General features: G+C 40.4%; 1 protein-coding gene across 2 annotated transcripts in view; it reads left to right on the plus strand.

Annotated features, from left to right (window-relative positions):
- Positions 1-1,975: 1,975 nt before the first annotated feature.
- Positions 1,976-23,668, plus strand: part of GRM8 (glutamate metabotropic receptor 8) — a 763,463-nt gene continuing 741,770 nt past the window's right edge. For both annotated transcript variants that reach the window (XM_086691127.1, XM_025929777.2), the window contains exon 1: positions 1,976-2,790. In XM_086691127.1, the coding sequence (XP_086547253.1) occupies positions 2,281-2,790 (510 nt within the window). In that variant the 5' untranslated portion in view covers positions 1,976-2,280. The remainder of the gene's footprint in view (positions 2,791-23,668) is intronic.

Raw genomic sequence — 23,668 nt, forward strand, 5'->3', positions numbered from 1 at the left:
TTTATTCTCTTAAGTACTTAGGAGTGGCTTGGTGTACTGAAGAAAGGCTGGTCTTTGGAGAACAACAGGTGCCCTTCCCCTTCTTTTTCCCTTTAAACATTTATCCTTCACATATCCATTTACTCTGTGCTCTGTCAGAAGGGGTACGTTAAGGGTCAGCCTAGCCATGTGGACTTGGTCTCAATCTCTGAATTAGTGATCAGAGTTAATGAGGTTTTATTGTCTTACAACGGGTCTTCCTTGTGAAACTGTAAAACATAATCCTACATCTCTTAATGGGTGGCTGATGTAATTTATGGTCCCTCACTTAAATGGTTTTATCCAGGAAGTCAAGCTAACTTTCTAAGTGTTTCCTTTTGTGGAATGCCTGAGGTCAGGCTATTGTCAAATCACAGAATTTCTGAGGGAGAAGCAGCTGCTAGGAGAATGGAGCATGAGGGAGTATCATTCAAGTGGTGAGAAAAATCAGAAAAGGACTAAGTATTTTGGGGCAGGATGGAGGGAATCTAGGGCTTAGCCTGAGCCAGGAGGCAGGGGATGCTTGTCATAGGCAGAATAGAACCCTATCAGCAGAATGGGCCATTGGCTGTATTTCTGAGTGTACTCCAGGTATATGCTCAGAAATCCAGGGCAGTGGGCTATGGCGAACCCCCCTTTTCTAATCTGAAATTGAAGAAAAGTACAGCTTTCTCTGAAAGCTTTTGGACATATGTTCAGTTATCCTCTAGGGAGGCAGTATACTTTCCTTTGGGACAGGGAGTGTGGAATGAAAATTTTATGAACTGGAAATTAAACAAGTGAATGGAAAATACAACCAGATGTTGGTTGGCTAGGTTAGAGGAGAGTTGTCCAAATTTCAGGCTTCAAACATATATACATCAGAAACGAGCCTTCAATTAACCATCCTGCCAAAACAAGTTAGTGTTGTTTATTCTCTTAATTATACATGTGTTTCAAATATCAGATTCCCTTATGTTAAGTCAGTTTTTGCTTTCAGTTAAACCTCCTCAAAAGTCCTTTGAAAGAATCTCGTGGAATTCTTTAGGATTGAAGGTCCTAGAACAAACTTTTTCTATAGATTTGCTGGTAGATGTTTTCACTTTAGGTTATTTCTAATCTTGATGAAATAACTGTTTTCCCCACTGAGTCAGACAAAATTAAGAAGCTCTTCAATGGATCTCCAGCTCTGATTTGCTCCTAGTGATTCTAGGATCAAAGAGTGTTTACTTCAGAACTATAAGCATACCCATTGCTTCCACCCCAACAAATTCATAGGAATATCTTCACACATAACCCTCCCCATGTATTTCATTTTCAAGTCTTTGTTTTGTTATTAGAGAACAATGAGATAATTTATATGAAATAGCTGACGTTCTATGTTAAATCTTTTCACAAGCTATAAAACTTATACATTTTGGACTCCTCGGGTGGATTTCTTTCTTTCTTTTCTTTTGTGTTTGAGTAACCGCTTTTTCCCACTGGGCAATCTGAGGCACCAAAAAAATGAAATTAACAGATGACTGGCTTGTTGAATACATCACAGAAAATAAACTTTCATTATGATTTTGTGGACAGCATTTAAATGCTAAATTCAGACAGCTGTAAAAAGTAAAAGCAGATTTGAAAAGAAATAGTGCCATCAATCACAGGATTTTTACCCTCATGGAAATTGGATTTATTGAAATAAAATGGTAAATAAAAATACTTTCTGGCTTGGGAGAATCAACCTAGTTTCTGATACTTTTCTGTTTCCCTTGCTCCAAAAGTGTCATCAATCTCTCTGTTTAGATGCAGTGCAGCCAGGTGTTCAGAATCATAGGGGGACAAAAAAAAAAAAATTAGTTTCTCACTGAATAGGGGAAATGAAACAACAAACAAAAAAAGAGGTTGGTGTAAACAGAACTTAAACATATGAAAAATGTAGACCCGTTGAACTGAACCCTGTTTTTCCCTCCCCCTGCCCCCCAGGAATAATTCTACAGGGCTGACTTCAAGGACGTGAATTGTTGACCTCATCCCACCTTCAGAACCTCAGCTGTTATTCTAATTTTTGCACCATTCCAGGCAAGTTGACTTTATATGGAAATAAAATTGAACCTTAGGGGTCTGATGGAAATTCACTGTGACATTGAAATCAAGAAAACTTGCTGAAACCCACAGAGCCTTTTCCCCCATGGGCCCTGATGGTAGCCTCCAGAAGGTGCAGTCTCTGGTGGTGCCCCTTCTTCTGTGGCAAGAATAAACTCTGGGTCTTGGGTTGCAACACCACCTGTGGAGAAAATGGTATGCGAGGGAAAGCGATCAGCCTCTTGCCCTTGTTTCTTCCTCCTGACGGCCAAGTTCTACTGGATCCTCACAATGATGCAAAGAACTCACAGCCAGGAGTATGCCCATTCCATACGAGTGGATGGGGACATCATTTTGGGGGGTCTCTTCCCTGTCCACGCAAAGGGAGAGAGAGGGGTACCTTGTGGGGAGCTGAAGAAGGAAAAGGGGATCCACAGACTGGAGGCCATGCTTTATGCAATCGACCAGATTAATAAGGACCCTGATCTCCTCTCCAATATTACTCTGGGTGTCCGGATCCTTGACACGTGCTCCAGGGACACGTATGCTTTGGAGCAGTCATTAACATTCGTGCAGGCATTGATAGAGAAAGACGCTTCCGACGTGAAGTGTGCTAATGGAGATCCACCCATTTTCACGAAGCCTGACAAGATTTCTGGTGTCATAGGTGCTGCAGCAAGCTCCGTGTCCATCATGGTTGCTAACATTTTAAGACTTTTTAAGGTAGGTGAAGGCATTGTCTTTCTGATCATTGTGACAAGACAATAAACTGTTCTGGCTCCAACCACAGGTGTAAGAAGAACGTGAACATGGTGAAGATGCTCATAGACCCTCTCAGGGTCACCAGGTTACTCAACTAGAGGGTTCTGTGTCTGGGTTTATACATGTGTTGATTTAGCTCCATTACTTAATTGGATTAATTATGACTCTTTTTTCTTCCCTGAACAAACAGGTAATAATTTCTGTGACATGTTGAGTCCTTAACATCTTGGGATATCCTCCTTATTGATTCTCATTTTAAGTCAAAGCAAGTATTTTTAGAGAGTATAATGAAATCTTAGCACATTTTTCGTAAAACATTTCTATGGTGTTTGAGATATTATTAGATAATTTACTTGGTGAAGCTTCTTTAAAGTGGAATGCTCTGTTATGACAAAAGTTCCTGTATGAAGAAACAGTATTTATTACTAATGTGTGGATGGAAATGACACCCTGGGATATAAGATGGCCATAAAATTGTCAGGTTTATAATAGCTACAATAGAGCAGAACCTCATTAATTCAGACTGCTCTGATGCAGACTTGGAATAATTATATATAATTCATATTGAGTTAAAAGTTCAAGTTTAGCAGAATAATTCAAGCCTTTCTGATATAGGTTTGATGATCTATTACCTATAAATTGCATTTATATACTGAGTAAAATTGGCAAAATAAGATGGAATAATACTTTGAAAAGTATAAAGTGCCATAAAAATAAAGTTGTTGTAACTCACCACCTTTCATTAACTTTATCATTTTGTTTATCAATATCTATTATGTAGTGTTCTATAGGAGACAATTGTTTGAATTGAAAATACTTTTTACTGGTTTCTTAGTGGGACATGACTTTTCCAACTTATTCTGAATTAATGAGGCTTTGTTTTATATTGTGAGAAACTGTTCCTGTGCATATTATATTTAAAGATATTAAAAGAATATGGAGAAATTGGACAGGTGACTGATACAGTGACAAAAATGAACAAATTGATGGAAAACTTACTTCACAAAAAAGATGACAGGAATTGAATCGAAAGCTCTTGGTTTGGGAAATATCTTGGGGGACCATCTAGTCTGGTTCACTTTGTAGGCTGGAATCTTCTTTGTAACCTCCCCCTAAGTGGCCGTCCAGCTTTTGTATTAATCGCTTTAGTTTAGAAGACAGAATGCTAAGAGGCAGCCTAATGACCATTTTCAGGCTGATGAAATTTTCTGAAATGAGGATGCTGAGCAGAAGCTCTCTGTGTCTAAGGAGTATTGAAGAGGCACAAACCAGGCTTCAAGGAATGCTGGAGACATTTCGAAGGACATTGGGAAGAGCCTTTTGGCAATGATAAGGACACAAGATTAAAATAGGCAGCCAAAGGTGCTCGAATTTGTCATTTCTAGAATAATTTCTCTTGGGCTAGCTGACCCCTTGCCTGTACAGGATTTTCCAGATTTCTCACCACATCCGGGGATCTAGAATTTCTCCTCAAAGTCTCAATTCTGAGCTGCATGCCATTTTGTGCTCTGTGATGGTATCCAGTTTTAGCTACTTTCCCAGCATCTTTTTCCTTTCTAATTTGATTTGTCTTCCCAGTTGCTCCTAAGCATCTTTTTTCTGTTCTTAACTCAGCAGTTGTGGCTCAACAACACCCACATGTTACATTATGTTATGTTATGTTATGGTGTTACGTTTGTTATTTTGTTTTGTTTTTATTTTGTATTTTGTTTTATTCTGTTTAGTTTTTAGAAGTTTTAAATTTTAATCCCAGTGTAGTTAATATATAGTGTTATGTTAGTTTCAGGGGTAAAATATAGTGATTCAACAATTCTGTATGGTACTCAGGGCTCATCATGATAAGTGTACTACTCTTAAATCCCCATCACCAATTTCAACCTCCCTCCACCCTCTGGTAGCCATCAGTTTGTTTGCTATAGTTAAGAGTCTTTTTCTTGGTTTTTCTCTCTCTCTCTCTTTCTCTCTTTCTCACTCACTATTTCCTTAACAACACCCACTTTTTGAGAAGAGGGAAACCTTCATGAGCATCTTTTCCCTGCCTTCTGTTACCCTCCCCTTATATACTAAATTCTGGTTCCCAGCAATCCCATCATAATTCCTATGAATCCTGTCTCCTTCCTATAGTCTGATGGCCAGCCAAAAGTAGACAAGGATTTGAGAAGTGGGGTATTGGTGATAATTGCTTATTTGAACCTTCTAAAGATTGTAAACATTAATTTTACTATAGAATCAGCTTATCTATAAAATGGGGATAATAACATCGTGTTAGGTTTTGGGATGGATTTAATGAGAAAATACAGGTGAAGGGTTCCACCGGTACCCATGTCCTTTGCCTCCTTGAGCTGCCAAAGGGACCTTCAGGCCATCTGAAGGTTTTGTTTTTATGCGGTCTCAACCTAACTTCCCTCTGCTCCATTCTTCTTCATTGGCTGGCCAATTCTCTCCTTACTGTCTTGAATAATTCCGGAGGGACTTTATTTGACCAGGTGGGAGAATTACCATTGATTCCCTGGGCAGAGTCCAGTACTCCAGGTCAACTCTTAAGATAGTGGTCAGCACAATAGAGGACTGTTCTTGCCACCCTTGACCAAATCCTAGGGAGTGGGTGACTTTTAGCCACGAGGGGTGTTAGCTATGGTAAGTATCATAACTAAAATGAGTACACTGGCACAGAGTGAGCATTTATTATGTGGAAGCAAATGTACTTATCAATCAAATTACTGGGGCCTAAAAATTGTATCTTTCAAAAGTAAGTGACAGAATGTAGGTACTTAGCTTATCTTCCAGCTGAACCTAGAACCACATGAATGGGAACTTGATAATTGCAACTTATATTGTTTTGCTACTTTAATTTGCTTTGATGATTTATGTGAGACCTCCAGTCAGCACTCTACACTGATATTAATCATGAAATGATGAAGTCATCGGAATAGAAAATGTCTCACTTTATGTGTGAATGCATTCTGTTTAAACACGTATGTTGGGACTGCCATGAAATGTTAGAATAGTTAGCAAAGGAATGGTTAACAAATTAATGCATTGGAGATTGGCTTACAATTTCTTTTTGAAAAATAATAGTGTGATTAAGCCAAATGCTATGACTTGAATAAAAGTGAACATTTGGGACAGTTTTATGGCTCTTGGGCCGCTTCAGGACAGCGTAAGGCCCACAGAATCTAAAAAGATGTACAGATATCAATATATTGCCACTTATTCCTAGATTAATGGAGTTAAAAAAAGGTAGAGCATCATGGTTTGAAAACACACAAAAGTGATGATAAGGATGCAAAGGCCTTAATTAATGAATTCACTCACTGTCCTGTTTAACAATAAACATTAGTTGAAGGTTTTAGAGTGCAGCCAGAACCTGTTTTAAAATTGTATAGAAAATACTTGTGCTAAAAGTGGAAGTAATATCCAGATGTTTTAGTTGTCTTTTTTTTCGGACAACCCTGGAATAGCCTTGTCTTCACCTGCTGTATCTGCCTGGGCTAAGTCACGTGGGAGATAAAGGCCTCCAGGCATCTCCCTCTTACTTCAGCCTTGCTCCTCCTGTGGCAGCTTCTCCTGTACCCTGTATCCTTCTACGTTCTAATCAAAGCCTGGTTGCAAGAAAGGAGCTATGTATCATCAGTCATCTGCATATAGTATGTCTGTGTTTAAGCCAGGAAGATTCTATTTTCCGCAGGATCGCTAACAGCGGGATGAGATAAATTGTCTTTGTGAAGGGGGTTCAGGCAACTGTTGGAGAGGTTCATTTAGCTCCTCCACCAGAGACTATACCTCGTGGGTGGCCACCTCCTTTGCCCAGGAGCACAGCTGGCCCTACTCCTTTCTGGAGGGAAGAGATGTTGTTCTATTTTTGCTTGTCTTCCTACCAAAACCCAGAGACTAATGAAAAAAAAAGAGCCTTCTTAACTTCAGAGGTGAGTTGGACAGGGGGCTGGAGCTAGAAGCTGTCCTGTGGTCTCTGCCCACAGGACAATGAATGCTCTGCCAAACCAGTGATTTTCATCCTCCTGAGGTGAGGTTTACATGGCTCTCTCTCCTTATTGCCCTCTCGGGGTGTGTTGACTTATCAAAACCAACTCAGAGGCTTCTCAAATGACAGGACCCAGTGTGTGAGTATACGCCTCCCCTTCACCCCCAGGATCATTTCTACGGATTGAAGCGTTTCACATTTCTTAGGTGTGTTGGGAGTGAAAACAAGTTTGATAGCCACAGATGAAGACTTCAATGATCTGAACTTTTTGGAAGCACTGCTGTGCCTTAAAACACACACATGTCATATATGGGTTAATATGGGGGCAGAGTGGTCACTTCAGTGATTGTTTAATCCTTACAGCAAGTTAATGGTTTTAGATAATAGCAGTATCAATTAGGATAATGTGACATGTAACTGCAGAATAGCAAACCCAGAACTGCTTCACCCCATGTATCTAGAGGTGAAAATGCCACCCTAGTGGCTCTTGTATTGCAGAGACACCGATGAAAAGAGGGGCCGGGCTCTCGGAGATTATGTAGTTTGGAAAGAATTAAAAAAGAATTAGGGGGCCTTTTGGAAATGTCGACTGAGAAGCCCATAATTTAAATTATTTTTTAAAAAGCAATTTTGAGGAATTTTCATATGTTTTATAAAGAGCTTAGATTTCCCCCCTTTTCTAGAACATTTTCCAGCCTTTGCCTTTAAATTAGAGCAATTCTGTTCCTCAAAACACTAATCACATACTTACTTTGAGCAAAGATTGAACATTCTAAGTTAAAAATAACATCGATGCTTGGAGGTAACCATTCACATTAATGTCCATGTAGATGCAGCTGGGTAATAAAAGGACAATGTTAGATACAATTTCTCTTCCTTTTGTTTTTCTTTTTTTTAAAAAATTTTTTTTTCAATGTTTATTTATTTTTGGGACAGAGAGAGACAGAGCATGAACGGGGGAGGGGCAGAGAGAGAGGGAGACACAGAATCGGAAACAGGCTCCAGGCTCCGAGCCATCAGCCCAAAGCCTGACGTGGGGCTTGAACTCACGGACCGTGAGATCGTGACCTGGCTGAAGTCGGACGCTTAACCGACTGCGCCACCCAGGCGCCCCTCTTTTTGTTTTTCTAGTTAACTTTACCTAGAGAATGAACTTTCTACTCTTGAAGGATAGTTAAGTAGTCTTTAGTATCTACTTCCCAAAGCAATAAAATGAGACTTAAATAGAAATCCTCTTGTGGGTGGGATAATTTCTTTCCATGAGCAAGTGTTCTGGTTATAAATGGCTAAAACTGACTTTAATGTTAAGTAAATGAAGTGCAGTGAAATATCCCATTACCCTGGGAGTCTTCACCTACCTTGCTCTGTTTACAAAGGTGTTTTCTTCCAAGAGACTCTATGAATGGTAGCAACCACTTCCATAAAGACAAGCATTTTGCAAGTTTTTTTATTGCATATAATGGACTTTATTAACTGTAAACTCAGACGAAATAAATCTGCCATAGTTGGGCTCATCTTAGTTAGATGGACAGATATATGTGTCCAGTCAGTAAACTCAGCAGGAGGTAACATTTCATGTTAAATATTACTTGATGGCAAATAAATTGAAAGATGAACTCTTTAAGCCAATCCTTTGCTACTGTAGGAAGCTCTAATTTAACTTTGTAAGGAGCCCACTCACCTCAAATGAGAGATGATGGGTACTCTCTCTTACAGTGGCTCTAAGTGAGAGTGTTGGGGGAAGTGAGCATTGCCCCTGGTCACTGGCACTTCAACTTGGAGTCAGATAATAAATATTTATAAATATAAATGTAATACAGACTTGGTAATATCAGTTCCCTTCTTAAAACCCCTTAATGCCTACCATTAACTCCAGGATGAAGGTCTACATCTACTTTGGGAAGTCTTTTCTCACCTCTCTTGACTAGATTAAATTTCCTTGTTTACGTGTAACAAAGCTCCAGTAGGGCAGGATATATCTATGATATATATGAAGGCATGGATCTCTTGTTTGTTGCTATATTTCCAGCACCTAGCATGGACCTGTCTGGGAATCAGTAAATGTTTGCGAATGAATGAATGAATGAATGAACTGTATCTCTCTACCTCCTCCATCTACACTCTCTCCCTCACCCCACGCCCAAACATTGGAAATAATCTGTGTTGGGTAGATAGGACAGAAATGGAATTTTATTTGTTTTACTTTTATACTCTTCGAGAGAAAGGAACAGAAGGAGGAAGCAGTGCGGAAAGTAGGAGACATAGTATATTTTGGGAGTTACTATTTTCATGTGCTTCCTCATATTCCTACAAATCCACATTTTCCCTAAACAGTTTTTTAAAATTAAAAATTTAATAAGCAAAAGACATTAGCACATTCTCATTTTGAAAAGTTTAAGCAATGGATAAGTAAATAGTGTAAAATGGAAGGAGATCACATCTAAACCCATATCTATTAGTAAAATTATATACACAGACACATAATTTTATTAAAAGATATATGTTTTATGACTTTTTTCATGGAATAATAATCTGGGAGACATTTCCATTTTGTTAGTATAGTTCTGTGTCAGTAATTTTCAACCGTGGCTGCACATTAGCATTACCTGGATAGCTTAAAAAAAAAAAAAAAAAAAAAGGATGCTCACACTCTATCCGAGACCAGTGAAATTGGGGTGGGGCCCTGGCATTGGTATACTTTAAATAACTGCTAGGTGATTCTAATACTTGTGTAGGATTGAGAACTAGGAACCCCCCCCCCCCTTTTTTTTAACAGCTGCTTGGGTTTTGATTATATGAATAGACCATAATTTATTTAAAAAATCCCTTAGGGATAGGTTACTTCCCTTTGATTTCTTAAGATTATTTGTCATTTGAAAAAAAGTTAAAACAGTACTAGAGGCTCATGTCAACACAATAGCTCAAGTGAATTTTGGAACCATAGGGCCCCTTTATGGAACAACAAAGGGGCTGAATTAATGACTTACCAAAACACCTTGCTATAAGACAGACTCACAGGCACACATCACAGACTGTGGGTATTGATGACATTAAGTAAGAGAGTCAGTGTAGGGGGTCATGTGCTTGAAATGCTGAAGGAGCATGATGACTCTTGTTGGGTGCAGCAGATTTTAAACTTGGTGAATTTAAGTTAATCTTACTTTCCTTTTTTCTAGCTGTGTAGGGTCTGAAATCCTACAGTGAATTCTGAAGATATCTTAAGAGCTTGCTTAGTGATTAATGCCTAAATTTTGAGTATTTTAAATAATGAGGTTGTTTTGAAAGTAGTGAGGAATCTTTCTAAGAGAATGGCTTGTGACTGGATGCTGTCTGTCTGTCTATCTATCTATTCATTCTGCTCATGAATATTTGTTGAGCGGCTATGATAGGCCAGGTTAAGGTTAATCTTCACTGTGGGGCTAGAGAAGGAACAAGAAAAATCTATGTCCTCACGGGAGTTTACATTCTGGTGGGTGTAGAAAATATGAGGTGTACAAATAAATGTAGACAGAGAGTGACCATGTCATAAAGAAAATAAAGGAGGTGGGCAAAACAGGGCATGAGCTTGGGTGGCAGGGAGGGCCCCTCTGTGAGGTCACCATGGAATGATAGGACAAAGCCAGTCAGTTAACAACTAGGAGAAAAGCATCCAGTTAAATCTTTCTTTTTCTCCAAGCTGCCCCTCAACCCAGGCCCTGGTCTGAGAGTATCTCAAAGGAAACCAAGTCTTGGAGAATGAAGCCCCTGTCCCACCCCCTCTCTCCCCACCTTTATTGTCTAGGTATTCAGAGCCAGGATAGACGGATACAGGAGACCGTGATGGGAAGGGATCTACAGGGCCTCTTCTTTTCTGACTGTGACACCAGGGACACAGGTCTGATACCCTGCCTTTTTTTTTTTTAATATTTATTTATTTATCTTTGAGACAGAGATAGAGCACAAGCAGGGGAGGGACAGAGAGAGAAGGAGAGAGGGAATCTCAAGCAGGCTCCACACAGCGCAGAGCTGGATGCTGGGTGGGATCTCACAACCCTGGGATCATGACCTAAGCCGAAATCAAGAGTCAGATGCTTAACTGACTGAGCCACCCAGGTGTGATTCCCTGACTTTTGAGAAACCTGGCCCCTACCCCATCTCCCTCACTCAACTGTCCCTAAAGCCTCAGGCCAAGCCAGACCCCAGGGCTAAGTCAGCAGGTGCCACCATGTCGGGTCCTTAGGCCTCTTGGTGTCTCAGGAGCACTGCCTATGTGGGTGAGGTCTCCTGAGCATCCTTATTGATTTGAAGTCCAGGTCCTTGGGAATCCCAAGGGTGGGACCAGTCCTCAGGATTTTGGAGAACATGACATCACCAAAGAGGCTGACCCTTCTCCTAGCAGGCTGGACAACACCGTAGGAAGAAGGGAGCCTGGGACCTCGCAGGAGGGAGAGGGGAGCTGTGTGGGCACAGTGAGACTTCCAGGGTAGGTGGGCAGTCAGGGGTTGGAGGTTTCCAGGTCACTTCTTCCTGTCACCATCCCCTGTGTCTAGGCCAGCCATGTTGTGTGCGGCTGTGACCAGATGGACAACACTGATAAGAGACTTGAGCACAGCTATAGGGGCGGTGATCCAGAGGCCCACTTGGAAAAACCCACAGAGCCAACTCAAGGTCCCTCGGAGAAATTGAACAGGTGGAGGGAGCAGTAGAAGAGCTCATTTCCAGCACAAGGGATAAACAGAGCAGGCTTGAGGCTTGATTAAGGGTTCGAGAAGCGTGTCTGTGGAAATCATCCAGAAGTCCGCTGAGTGAGTAGAAGGAGGAGGTCGTGAGGGGACAGCAGGGCATTAAGTAGAAAGAAACGATGGCTAAGGCAATCCTGCATAGCCTTGGGATGGACAGGGCAGACGGGGTGGAATCAGGAAGCCTGCCCAAGGCACCTTGCCCTCCCGTTTGGTCTGGAGCCACCGGCAGCACTCACGGATGAAGTTAGGCACAAACAGGAAGATATTTTCACCTGGTGTCGTGGCAGCCCCCTTGCCGCCCCTGGGCCGCATCTGGAGGTGGCATCCGAGTCCCGGCCCCGCTGCGCCCTCACCCTCCAGCCCGGTGCCTCAGGCCAAGCCAACAAACAGTGCACAGGCCTCCATTGTCCCTGCCCTGGCTGCTATTTATTAAGAAGTTGTCTGAAAACCTCTCTAGAGCAAGTCAGGATACACACACACACACAAGGAAAGTCCTATGCTCTTCTTTCTACCTACCCATTCAACCTAATTATTGCAGTGGTTGGTTTAAAAACAATTATTGGCATTATTTTTTTAGGAAGTTTTAGGTTTACACCAGAATTGAAGATGGCAGTGGTTTTATTTGGTTTCAGAACAGGTTCTTCCCAGACTCTCGTCAAGATAACTTTTTGCAACCAAAGGTGTACCTTCCTAGGAAGACTTACAATCCAAAAGCTGTCCCCTGGCTCCTGCCCAGTAGTTCTCAAACTTTAGCATGCATCAAAATCACCCAGACGGCTTGTTAAAATACAGATTGCTGAGCCCCACCTTTCGAATTTCTGAGTCAGTAGGTCTGGGTTGGGGTCTAAGATTTTGCATTTCTAACAGTTCCCGGTGATGCTGATGCCGCTGTTTCACAGACCACACTTTGAGAACCACTGCTCCATATAAATCACTTGCTGGCTGACTTAGCAAGTAAAAGTACACAAAACAAAAATGAGATTTAACAATGTTCTGTCTGGCAGCAGACTTTTTTCTTTTGACTCATGCCTGGTTGGATTTCTGTTCATATTGGTCATAATCACAGCAGCTGCTATATGGATCCACTTTTAATTGTGTGCCCTTTTGGAAGTTGTGTTCCTTATTAAATAATGCATAGCTCAGGAGTAATGATCAGCATAATGGTCACTTGAACATGATTCCTAAAGCAGGGTCACTGAGATTACCACTTTTACTCATTTTTACTACCTGTGACAGTAGAGCAGACTGATTTAAGAAACTTAGACTGTAAGATACACATTAACTGGGAATTGAGAACAGTAAAAGAAGAAAGAGACTATGATTTGTCTCAGCTACCAGCAATTTGTCTTCAGAAACCATGACAGCTACCTCCTGATTCCCATTATGCAATGAGATTGCAAATAACATTCCACAGCAGTCTTAATCAATAGAGGGTCACAAGAGGCCCTTCTTTCCCCATGGTGGGAAAAAAATGGCCTTTTTACCAATTTAAGTGATAGAATACACTCTCTGGCAAAAGACAGAGACATCTCTTTTAGCTGTAATTGGGGATTTTCCTTATCTCTAAGCACTCTTCCTAACATAAAACATACACATAATCTTTGTGTATTTTAAGTACATGGTGAGCACCAGGCTGGTGGGGTGGGAAGGAGTCCAGGTGTAGCATCATCCAAAGCCACCTTTATCTGTTTCCAGAATGAGGCCAAACTCTGCTGCTTTACTCCATTAGGCCCAGCAAGCTAATAGGCATGTGTTCTCCACGTTGGTCATTAGTCTCCTTCCAAGACTCTCCTAGGCTTCCCTCTGTGCTTGGGGGGCGGGGTTCCTTGGTGTAACATAACCCCAGATCTATTGGTTATGTCCAGCTTCTGAGAATTCATGGGTCTGTCTCTGTGTCCCCCATAGTGCCACACTGGGCTTCCTTGGGATGTGAGGATGGTGATGTATTTTTGCTCCGGCTTCTCACCTTTGCTTCCTTTCAGGTAGACTGAGAGTAAACTCTAGCTTTGATTAGTGCTTGTACTATTTCTTACGCTTTAAGTATTTACATTGTGACAATTCTGTAAAAGTTCTCAAAGTAGTTTATTATCTTCACTCTGAGAACGTTTGAATTTATATTGTTTATAAAGTAAATGGCATTTCATACTTATGCAGATTTGTTGTGCAGATATTTGTGGCTTATAGATATTTATTACAAGGGGCTGTCTATTCACATTATAGATTATTATAATATGCTTATCTAGTGGTGCTGATACTCTTGAGTAAAACAGATTAATATGAATTATATAAAATAGATCAGGCTCTGAAGTCAGATTGCCTGGGTTCAAATTCTGATGTAATGCTTATTAGCTATATTACCTTAAGCAAGCTGGTTAATCTCTCTATCTGTAAAGACTAGATAATAATACTAATTCCTTCATAAGTTTTTAAATGAAGATAAACAAGATAAAGTGCATGGAGTCCTAAGCAAGATGCTTGGAAAATAGCACCATAAATGTTTGCTATAATGATAATGAGGAGGAAGATACTGATGTCCACCATCAGTAGGATATTCATTTTGAGTTATACCCTTTTTTCCAATTTCTCAACCGTTTGTCCTGACTTGCCTTATTTTGTGAACAATGGGAGGTTAGCATTAGAGGTGTAGTCATTGACCAAGAAACAACACAATTAATAGGTCCAAATAGGCTCTGGCATGGAGCAAGGCTATCTAGTTTTTCTGAAGGCTAGACATGAGACTGGGACCTTGCCAACTCCATGCTCCAGCCAATTGAGCTAAAAAAGTAGTGGTACTGTTATTCTTTGCAAATCCACGTGTTAGGTGGTAGGAGTCAGTTTTATTTAATAATCAGAAAACCAAGGGAAAGATTGGATGACCCAAAGATAAGCTGTGCTAATTTTGCTGTTGTTCCAGCACTCAAACAAAAATGCTACTAGGTTTCAATAAAAAAAAAAAAAATGAATTTTTCTCCTTTGGATTCTTTCCTGGTACCCCACTTTGAAAGTACAAGAGGTGGAGTTGTGGTTGAGGAGAAGCAGCTGGCTATGCTAGAGCTGGGTGGCAGCCTTTAAATCTGTCTTTCCGTTGGGGCGCCTGGGTGGCGCAGTCGGTTAAGCGTCCGACTTCAGCCAGGTCACGATCTCGCGCTCCGTGAGTTCGAGCCCCGCGTCGGGCTCTGGGCTGATGGCTCAGAGCCTGGAGCCTGTTTCCGATTCTGTGTCTCCCTCTCTCTCTGCCCCTCCCCCGTTCATGCTCTGTCTCTCTCTGTCCCAAAAATAAAAAAAAAAAAAAAACAAAAAAAAACGTTGAAAAAAATCTGTCTTTCCGGTTAGAATTCCCTTTCTTTTCTGTGTTTGATACAATGTCCCAACATAGAAGCACAGGCTCACTCTGGACCAAGAACGCTACCTTTTTATTGAGAGAGTAATTTTTCTTTCTCCTAGGGATGAATTGCATAGCATTTGTACCTATCACTTTCTGATACAAATGTCAGAAATGTAAGCACTGAAAGAATTCAGAGGTACTTTCTTTCGAAGTCGTATTCATTTTTGGATAACCAGAAAAATAGAGTGGAACTAAATATATTAAATTTGGACTCACACTATGACCTGTCTTTTTCCACCTATTTAAAATGTGAATAATTCAGTCAAACACCTATCAATTATGCCCCGGTAAATTTTCACTTCAAACATGGATAATTTACTCACATGTGAAAGGACTTCATAGGGAAAAAGAACTGAAATTTTCATAATGCAGAATTCTAGTGAGGTCTTGTTAGGAAGGACAGAATCCTGTCAGAGTGTTGGGAGATAATACCAAATAGTTCTTGGTTTAGTTCTTTAAACTTGGTAAGCGCTAAATCTCCTGTTTTCCGCCAAGAGAAGCAGAATAAGATGAAGAAATGCCAGCACAGTATTCACTTATTCACCTCCTTTAACAGGTGAAACAGGTAATAGTAAATCAATCCCCCAGCAGGTGTTTATTCATGTATTTATCTTGTAGGTGTATGCATCATGTTTGATACTCTAGGGAACAGCTATGAAAGTAGGTTTTAAGCTTTTACATTGCTTAGATCTAGTTGGGGAGAAATATATAAAATAACAACAAACGACATAAAACAATATTGTAAGGGCTATAGTGTGGTTCCAGGGTTTCAAAGAAAGGCTGACCTCACCTGAAGAATTCGCAGTTATCCGTCAAGGGTTCCTGTGGTAATGTGGGGTTTGGCTGGACCGAGAGGGATGAGTAGGAGCCTCTCAACCAAGAGACTAGGAGCGGAGGAAGGCTCTTCCAGGCGTGGGAAATCCCATGAACCTTTGACCTGATGCTGTTCAACTAAATGAAGACGGAAGTAAATGAAAACCATGTTCCTTCCTCATAGCATGTCTCTCCTATGATGATAAAACCTGAAAGGATTACTTTAAGAGTCTTCTGGGAGGATTCAAAATGAGGAAAGTTGAAGGGCTATTTTCCCTGCTCCCACTGAATACAAAATTTGGGACCTCTATTAAAATCCAAGCAAGTGTGTATAGAGCATCCAGAGAGCAGAATGCCCAGCCCCCAGTCAGGGGTAGGCAGAGATAAAGGGGCGAGTTGCTGTGGGATTCAAGGAGGGGGCTAGTGGACCCAGGAAAACCCTTACCCCCACCCCCATTCTTTGTACTTTGGAAATCCATGAAACATAAGATCAAAAAAATTTTTTTTTCATTTGTCACATGCATATCTTTTTTTTTTTAATCTTTATTCACTTTTGAGAGACAGAGATAGAGCATGAGTGGGGGAGGGGCAGAGAGGGGGACACAGGCTCCAGGCAGGCTCTGAAGCAGGCTCTAGGCTCCGAGCACTCAGCACAGAGCGCACTCAGCACAGAGCCCGACCCAGGACTGGAACCCACGAACTCTGAGATCATGACCTGAGCCGAAGTCGGATGCTCAACCGACTGAGCCACCTAGGCACCCCTGTCACGTGCATATCTTGACTGTTTATATTCTTATTAAGCATAGATATATAATTAATTGTTGAGAGAGAAATTAAATACAGTATCAGTGAATCAATTTTATTTGCCGCATTCCAATAAGGAAAGCCACCATCCTTGAGAGGCTCATAGTTTCTTATTTCTATCTTCTTGATCCCTCACTAAACTGAGAGTAATCATATCTGTACTTCCTCTGTTTCACAAAGTGGTCATAGATCTTGACAATGCAAAAATTTGGGGAATTTACAGTATTCTAAGTGTTAAGTGTTTTGAATGATTTGGATGTAGGTTCTAAATTGAAAATGGCGTAAGTGATTATTTTTCTTCTTAATGCTGCAGTACTTTAACTCGTAATTTCTACTCTTGTAACCCCACTGATTTAAATGGGAGCTAGATGTGAGATGTTGTGTTGTCTTTGAAACCACTGGGATAGAATTTTAAATCCTTGGATTTTTTTCCCCCTCTGCCCGAGGAAATGAAGATACTGGAAATTCCATTTTTTAGTTTGGATTACTTTATTTCATTTATATTCATGCAGCTAAAGTACCTAGTGAAGTATTGCATGTGTATAAATTAGTATTTACAGGTAACACCTTGCTGAAAATAAAATAGATTAAGTGGAGAATATTTTTCCCACAGCTTCCTTCTCTAACGAAAATAAAATAACCCAGCACCACTTCTTTTTTTTTTTTTTTTAATTTTTTTTTTTTCTTCAACGTTTATTTATTTTTGGGACAGAGAGAGACAGAGCATGAACGGGGGAGGGGCAGAGAGAGAGGGAGACACAGAATCGGAAACAGGCTCCAGGCTCTGAGCCATCAACCCAGAGCCCGATGCGGGGCTCGAACTCACGGACCGCGAGATCGTGACCTGGCTGAAGTCGGACGCTTAACCGACTGCGCCACCCAGGCGCCCCAGCCCAGCACCACTTCTTAACTGAATGCCCCATCTGTCACCTCATGCTGCTCTGAGCCAACACTGTCCTGGGAGTAGCGTGGGGCCAAGGGTCTACATGCGAATCAGGGTGGGTTTAAACACATGCTGGGAGAATTGGGATTTGAAGCTTCAGGCTTATATTTACTTTTATGTATTTCTCTGACTTATGGGGAACTAAAAGGAAAACCTGTATTTTTGGACTGTAATTACAGTTAAATTTCAGCCTGTACCAATCAGTATTAGGCCTAGCATATGATAAAAAAGCGGATATTAAATTAGTGATCTAACATACAGTAGTGGTCCAAGGTTGATGAAGAAATATTATTTTAACCCCTTATTTTTAAAATTTCACGATGTTTAAACTAATAACCTTAATATTTCATTCTAGTAAAGTGGTACAAGTTTAGGATTTTGAAGTTAAATAAATGTAAAACCTATAAATATGCTGATCACATCTACATGATGAGAATTATCCTTAAAGAATCTATTTTCTGTTAGAAAGTGATTCTTATTGGGGCACCTGGGTGGCTTAGTCGGTTAAGCATCTGACTTTGGCTCAGGTCATCTCATGGTTCGTGGGTTCAGGCCCTGTGTTGGGCTCTGTGCTGACAGCTTAGAGCCTGGAGTCTGCTTTGGATTCTATGTCTCCCTCTCTCTCTGGCCTTTCGCTGCTTGTACTCTCTCTCTCTCTCTCTCTCTCTCTCTCTCAAAAAATAAGTAAACATACAATAATTAAAAGGAAAATGACTCTTATGAAGGAAAAAGGATAGTTTTGCATTGTGCTTTGTTTTACGTAACTCAGTTAAATTCATTAGTGGGGTTCCACTGTTTTCAAATATCGTACTCACTAACCAACATTTAAAACATGTTAGGAAACTTGGTGCAAAATATTTTTTTCTGAAGTTGTTTTTCCTAGTTCTCCTTTAAAAAATTTTTTTTTTAGTTTATTTTTTGAGAGAGAGAGAGAGAGAGAGAGAGAGTGCAAGCAGGGGAGGGGCAGAGAGAGAGGGAGAGAATCCCAAGCAGGCTCCACATTGTCAGCACAGAGCCGGATTGCAGGGCTCGAACTCATGAACTTGTGAGATCATGACCTGAGCTGTAATCAAGAGTCGGGATGCTTAACTGACTGAGCCACCCAGATGCCCCTTCCTATTCTCCTAATACTTGCCATTATGGAACCTTAGAGATGGAAGTGATTTCTGAGATCTTCTATTACAGCTTTTCATTCAAAGCAGAATCTAATCTATTAAGATCCTTGGTACATAGTCATTCAGTGCTGCTTTTTGCTCCTCTTAACTGTGTCACATATGTCTCCACCCAACCCCCTCTAGAATATAATGTTCTTGACAGTAAGAAAGATGCCGGACTCATCTTTATGTTCCTGAGGGTGCCTGGCATGGTCCTTGGCACATAGTAGGTACCAAATGAATGCATCCTTAACTGACTTAACAATGTCAGTGAGGGGATGCAATATTCTCACCAACTGTCCACTCCATTTTGTAATGGAATAATTTTTTTCTTTATTCTGACCTGAATTTCTTCTCCCCTGTGAATAGTTTTCAGAATGATTTAATTCCATAAAGCATGGGGAAGCCTATCTAGCCAGTTGGACCAGATGAAGCAATCCTGGTGCTTAAGAGGGGGGCAGATGTCATGGTCAATCACTTCTACCCATTGGTCCTGCTCCTGTCTTCTGATACATCTCTTTTTCATGAGACATACAGTCCTTCAAATGTTTGCAGATCCCTGTTGTTCCTGAGTCTTGAGTTCTTTAGGTTCAAAGTTCCTATTGTTTACCTGCTCCTACTAGTAACAGCATAAAAGCTAACGTTTGAAAGCTTCCTATATACCAGGTGCTGTGCTAAACACTTAGCATGCCTGATCATATTTGATCCTTATCACAATTCCATCAGATAGCTATGGTTTTCAGATGAGGAAATGAGGCTTATTAAGGTTCCTTAGATAACTGACTTAGAAAGTAAGTGGCCATGCCATACTCAAACAGTGGTCTGACAAATGCAAAAGCTCATGATTTTAACCACTGTTTTGTATAGCCTTTCATACAGTATGATTTTAAATCCTTTCTGTTATGGCTTCCTTCCCCCTGAACACAATCCTGCTGGTAGTTTAACTCTGTTCTAAGTTAAATCCATTTTTCCTTGCTATTCTAAAAGATTGCTTTTGAGCAGAAGAGTTAACACACAGAACCTCAGCTCTGTAAGCCTTACACTTGTAAGCCTCAGTGTGGAGTGGCTGGAATGGCAGATGGGCTGGCCAGCACATCCTCAGTGGGCAGTGACCTCAATACAAGGATCAAGTCTGACTACCCATGGCCTCATATGGCCTCCCTGCTCCTGGAGTGGTCACACAGCTCCTTGGGAAATGTTGGGAAGTGTGTACTCCTTTAGCAGTGTTGATGGGAGCTTTCTATTGTTCCAGATGTTTTCCAAGGAGGATACTGGATGGGAAGAATTTATATTATTACAGATGGCCATAGCACTTTATGTATCAGGAAGTTTTCCATGGAAGGATGAATGTATACAAAATTATTCTTTGAAGTTAATGGCAGGATGTGGTAAAACTACTTGGACTTCAGGAAAACACTGAGAACATTAAAATAAATACATGGTTTGCACCTACTCCTTTCCCAAACTAAAATATGACGCACAACAGCATTTCCTCAACATGTGGGATCAAGTTCTAGATCAAATGCAGAGATGATTAAATGAACGTATTTGTATTAAGGTTCTTTGATTTACTCCTCATTTCCATTGAGTCTAGCTTTGAATGGTTGGGTAGAGATATTGGGACCAAAGTTTATGATACTATCAACATCAGAATAACAGACGATACATTTTCATAGATGTGGGGAGAGAACAGAGTTCCCATCCTATTTCCTGTACCTTGGCAGAAGAAGAGAATTGTTTTTTTTTCAGCCACTTTTGGGGGTAGACTTGGTCAGCAGCCCCTCTTGTCCATCAGGTAACCAGCCCCAGAGCCTCCTGATACTGCTGCTGTGTATTCATGGCTGCCCCCACCCCCTTTCTTCTTCTGTTAACCTGCCTTATTATTCTACCTCAAGGCTTCTTTAACCATGGTAGGATGTATTTGGTTATACGTTTACTTTGAAAACACGTTTGCTCTTTTTAGAGTTCCTCTAGATTTTCCTATCAGATAAAAACAGATTTTTATACCTTTTGTTTCCATGGTAATGGATTCCAGGACTACTTTAGAAAACGACTAGCTTCGTGTGCCAGTGGAAAGTTGGAGCATTATGGCCTAACACGATAAATACTAGCCCACCTGTAAGAGGAGAGCAAACTAGATAGAAACACTTAGAACCATGGTCGTGAGATAATGTGAGCATATTTTAAATGAAATCAGTGGAATTTGGAAAGCGAGTCTTGGCATTGCAGGCAAATGGTTTGGGAGCATTAGCATGAAATTTAGTGTTACTAATCAGCTCAAGGCAGAAAGAGCTTAATTAACTTGAGGCATTAGTTTTAAATTAACAGTTTAGAAGAAGCCGTAGAACCCCATTTCTAAATTTTCAGAAACTTTCCCAAGTTTTTACAAGGGTCAGTTCTGCTCTTGGGAAGTTGGAGGAGGATGTAGGCAGAGAAGAGCCTTCCTTGGGCTGTTTGCCTTTTGGTGAAAGGAAGATTGTTTCCAAAACCTCAAGGGAGACTACCTGGTATTGTCGGCAAATGTACCTTTTAGGAATCTGGGGTACAGACTATAACTCAATAGAAAATCTATTAGAGTTGGCTAAAGACAGGGCAAACATAAAAAGCAGATATTTTTCCTGGGAAAAATAGAGCTACTTTTATAAAGAGTCTTAGGTTTCTGAGCATGTGGAAGGGAAAGGAATAATAAGATTTTTGAGGTCAACCCTGACTGCCCCTACAAGCCTGCTTGTTGTTATAAGGAGGAAGAATGAGAGGGAAGAGGAAAGGCAGAGGGAAGAAAAGAGGAAGGGAGAGTGGAGAGGAAGATCAGAGGTGTGCACCAAGCTGACTGTGCTTATTTGGAAGGAGAGAATGAAAGTCCCTTTTGTCCTAATGCGGACTTTAATATTTAAAATTACCCTTGCCATTATTGAGGATATTAAGATGCTTTTATGTTGAACTGATTAAAATTACATTTGGAATAATAAATGGCATGTAATGTACAAATACCTTCCCCAGACACCTTTAAAAAGTTTTTTTTTAAGCATAAAAATCATAAACAGCTGTAATGGAAAGTTTCCAGAAGCATTCTTCTAGGAGACATAGAGTTGGGGGGCCGGGAACACGGGGACAGCAGATCTTATGAAATGTTTTACTATAAGACTGGGGGCTCTCCACCTGCCTGGAAGGATTCAGGACATTGCTTCTAATGAAATTAAAGGGAGGTTGAACTACTCTGGAACTCTATTCATTTTCTTCTTAATATTTCTAAGATTGAAGATGCCTGTTAATACAGGTCTTTTATGTATCTGGTAGGGAGAGTTTACGAAGGCTGATTGATTTTGATCTAGCTCATTTCTTTCAGCATTTGCAGCAGTGATCCAAATGATCACACTTGTTTTTCCCCTTGTCCACACTGCATTAGACCTTTTTCAAACCCACTTTATTTCCATTTCTCCTCCCCAGCAGCATGGGTTGCACACAAATGGCTTTTGTAATTGGAATGTAAATGTACCATCCTCTCCAAGGAGGGAGGCTCCACTTTGCTGAAGGTTAACTGAGACCCAAGGCTTGGCAAGGAGTTCTTTAGGGTATGCTGGCAGGTCAGCCTGTTGGCTTTGAAAAGAGCCTTCCATGAGTACCACTGCAAGCATTTACCAACCCACTGTAATTCCCAAGGGAAAGCTCTGTGGCTTCCTGGAGGGTTCCTTTCTTTATCTCCAGCCCAAATGGGTACCCAAATGGCAGACAGACTGCTCCCTCGTGAAAAGGTCTAGTTAACTCCAGATGACCCTGGTGTAAGAGAGGGAGTTGCCTCCACCCACTCCCACTTCTCCTCCGCAATCTCTCCTTTGCCCTTTTCCTGCTTTCCTGTGGGTTGCTTGAACATTTTATGGAATTCCATTTTAATTTAGAGTGGTGTTATTTTGATTTCTATTTTAGGGTATGTCTCTTTAAATAGCTTTTTTTTTGGTGGTTCTCCATATAACATTTATTTATACATAATTTTTCATAGTCTACTGGTGTTGATATTTTACCAGTTCCATTGAAGTGTAGGAACTTATGTCCCTTTACCCTCCCCCTTTTATCATTGTTTTAAATATGTCCTCTGCATACTTGAGAACCATAATAGATAGTATTATGATTTTTGCTTTATTCTTAAACCATATTTAGAAAACTGAAGAGAAATAAAATCTTGTATTTATCCATACTTTTGCTCTGTTGTTCTTTCTTCTTTCCTGATGTTCAAAGATTCCTTTTTTAATCTTTTCCTTTGTTTAGAGAACTGTCTTTAGCCATTCTTTTGGGTAGGCCTGTTACTTTTCCTTCTGAGAATGTCCTTCCTGAAGCATATTTTCTCTGGACATAGAATCCTGGATTGATTATTCTTTTCTTCCTTTCTTGAAAGCTATTGCACCATTTCCTTCAGGCCTCCTTGATTTCTTATGAGAAATCCTCTATAGTTAATGTATCGTTTCTCATTGGCTACTTTCCAGATTTTGTCTTTGTCTTTAGTTTTCAGAAGTGTAATGATAATGTGTCTTGGTATGGATTTCTGGGTTTATCCTGTTTGGTCTTTACTGAGATTCTTGGGTCTTCTTTTGCCAAGTTTGTGAAGTTTTCAGCCATTATTTCTTTAAATACTTGTTCAGCTCTACCCTCTTTTTCCCTGTTCTTCTGGGAGTCAGATGATCTATATTTTAGGACTGTTTTTGATAATCCTACAGTCTCTGAGTCTCTGTTCTTTTTCTTTTTTTTAAACTGGTCTACTTTCTCGCTATTCGATTGGGTAATTTCTATTTTTCTATCCTCAGTTCACTGATTCTTTCCTCTCTCCTCTCCATTTTGCTGTTGAGCCTGTCAATTAACATTTTTAAAAAAATTTCAGTTATGGTATATTTTAGTATCAAACTATTATTTGGTTCTTCTTTATATCTTCTCTCTCTTTGCTGATAATTCTTATTTCTTTGCCAAATCTTTCTAGTTTTTCCATTTGTGTGAAGAATGTTTATAATTATTTATTGATACCATTCTGGCTCTGGAGGGGGGTGCCTT

The sequence above is a fragment of the Puma concolor genome, chromosome A2, assembly GCF_028749965.1.
Source record: "Puma concolor isolate L17-30 chromosome A2, mPumCon1.1.hap2, whole genome shotgun sequence".
Taxonomy (NCBI): Eukaryota; Metazoa; Chordata; class Mammalia; order Carnivora; family Felidae; genus Puma; species Puma concolor.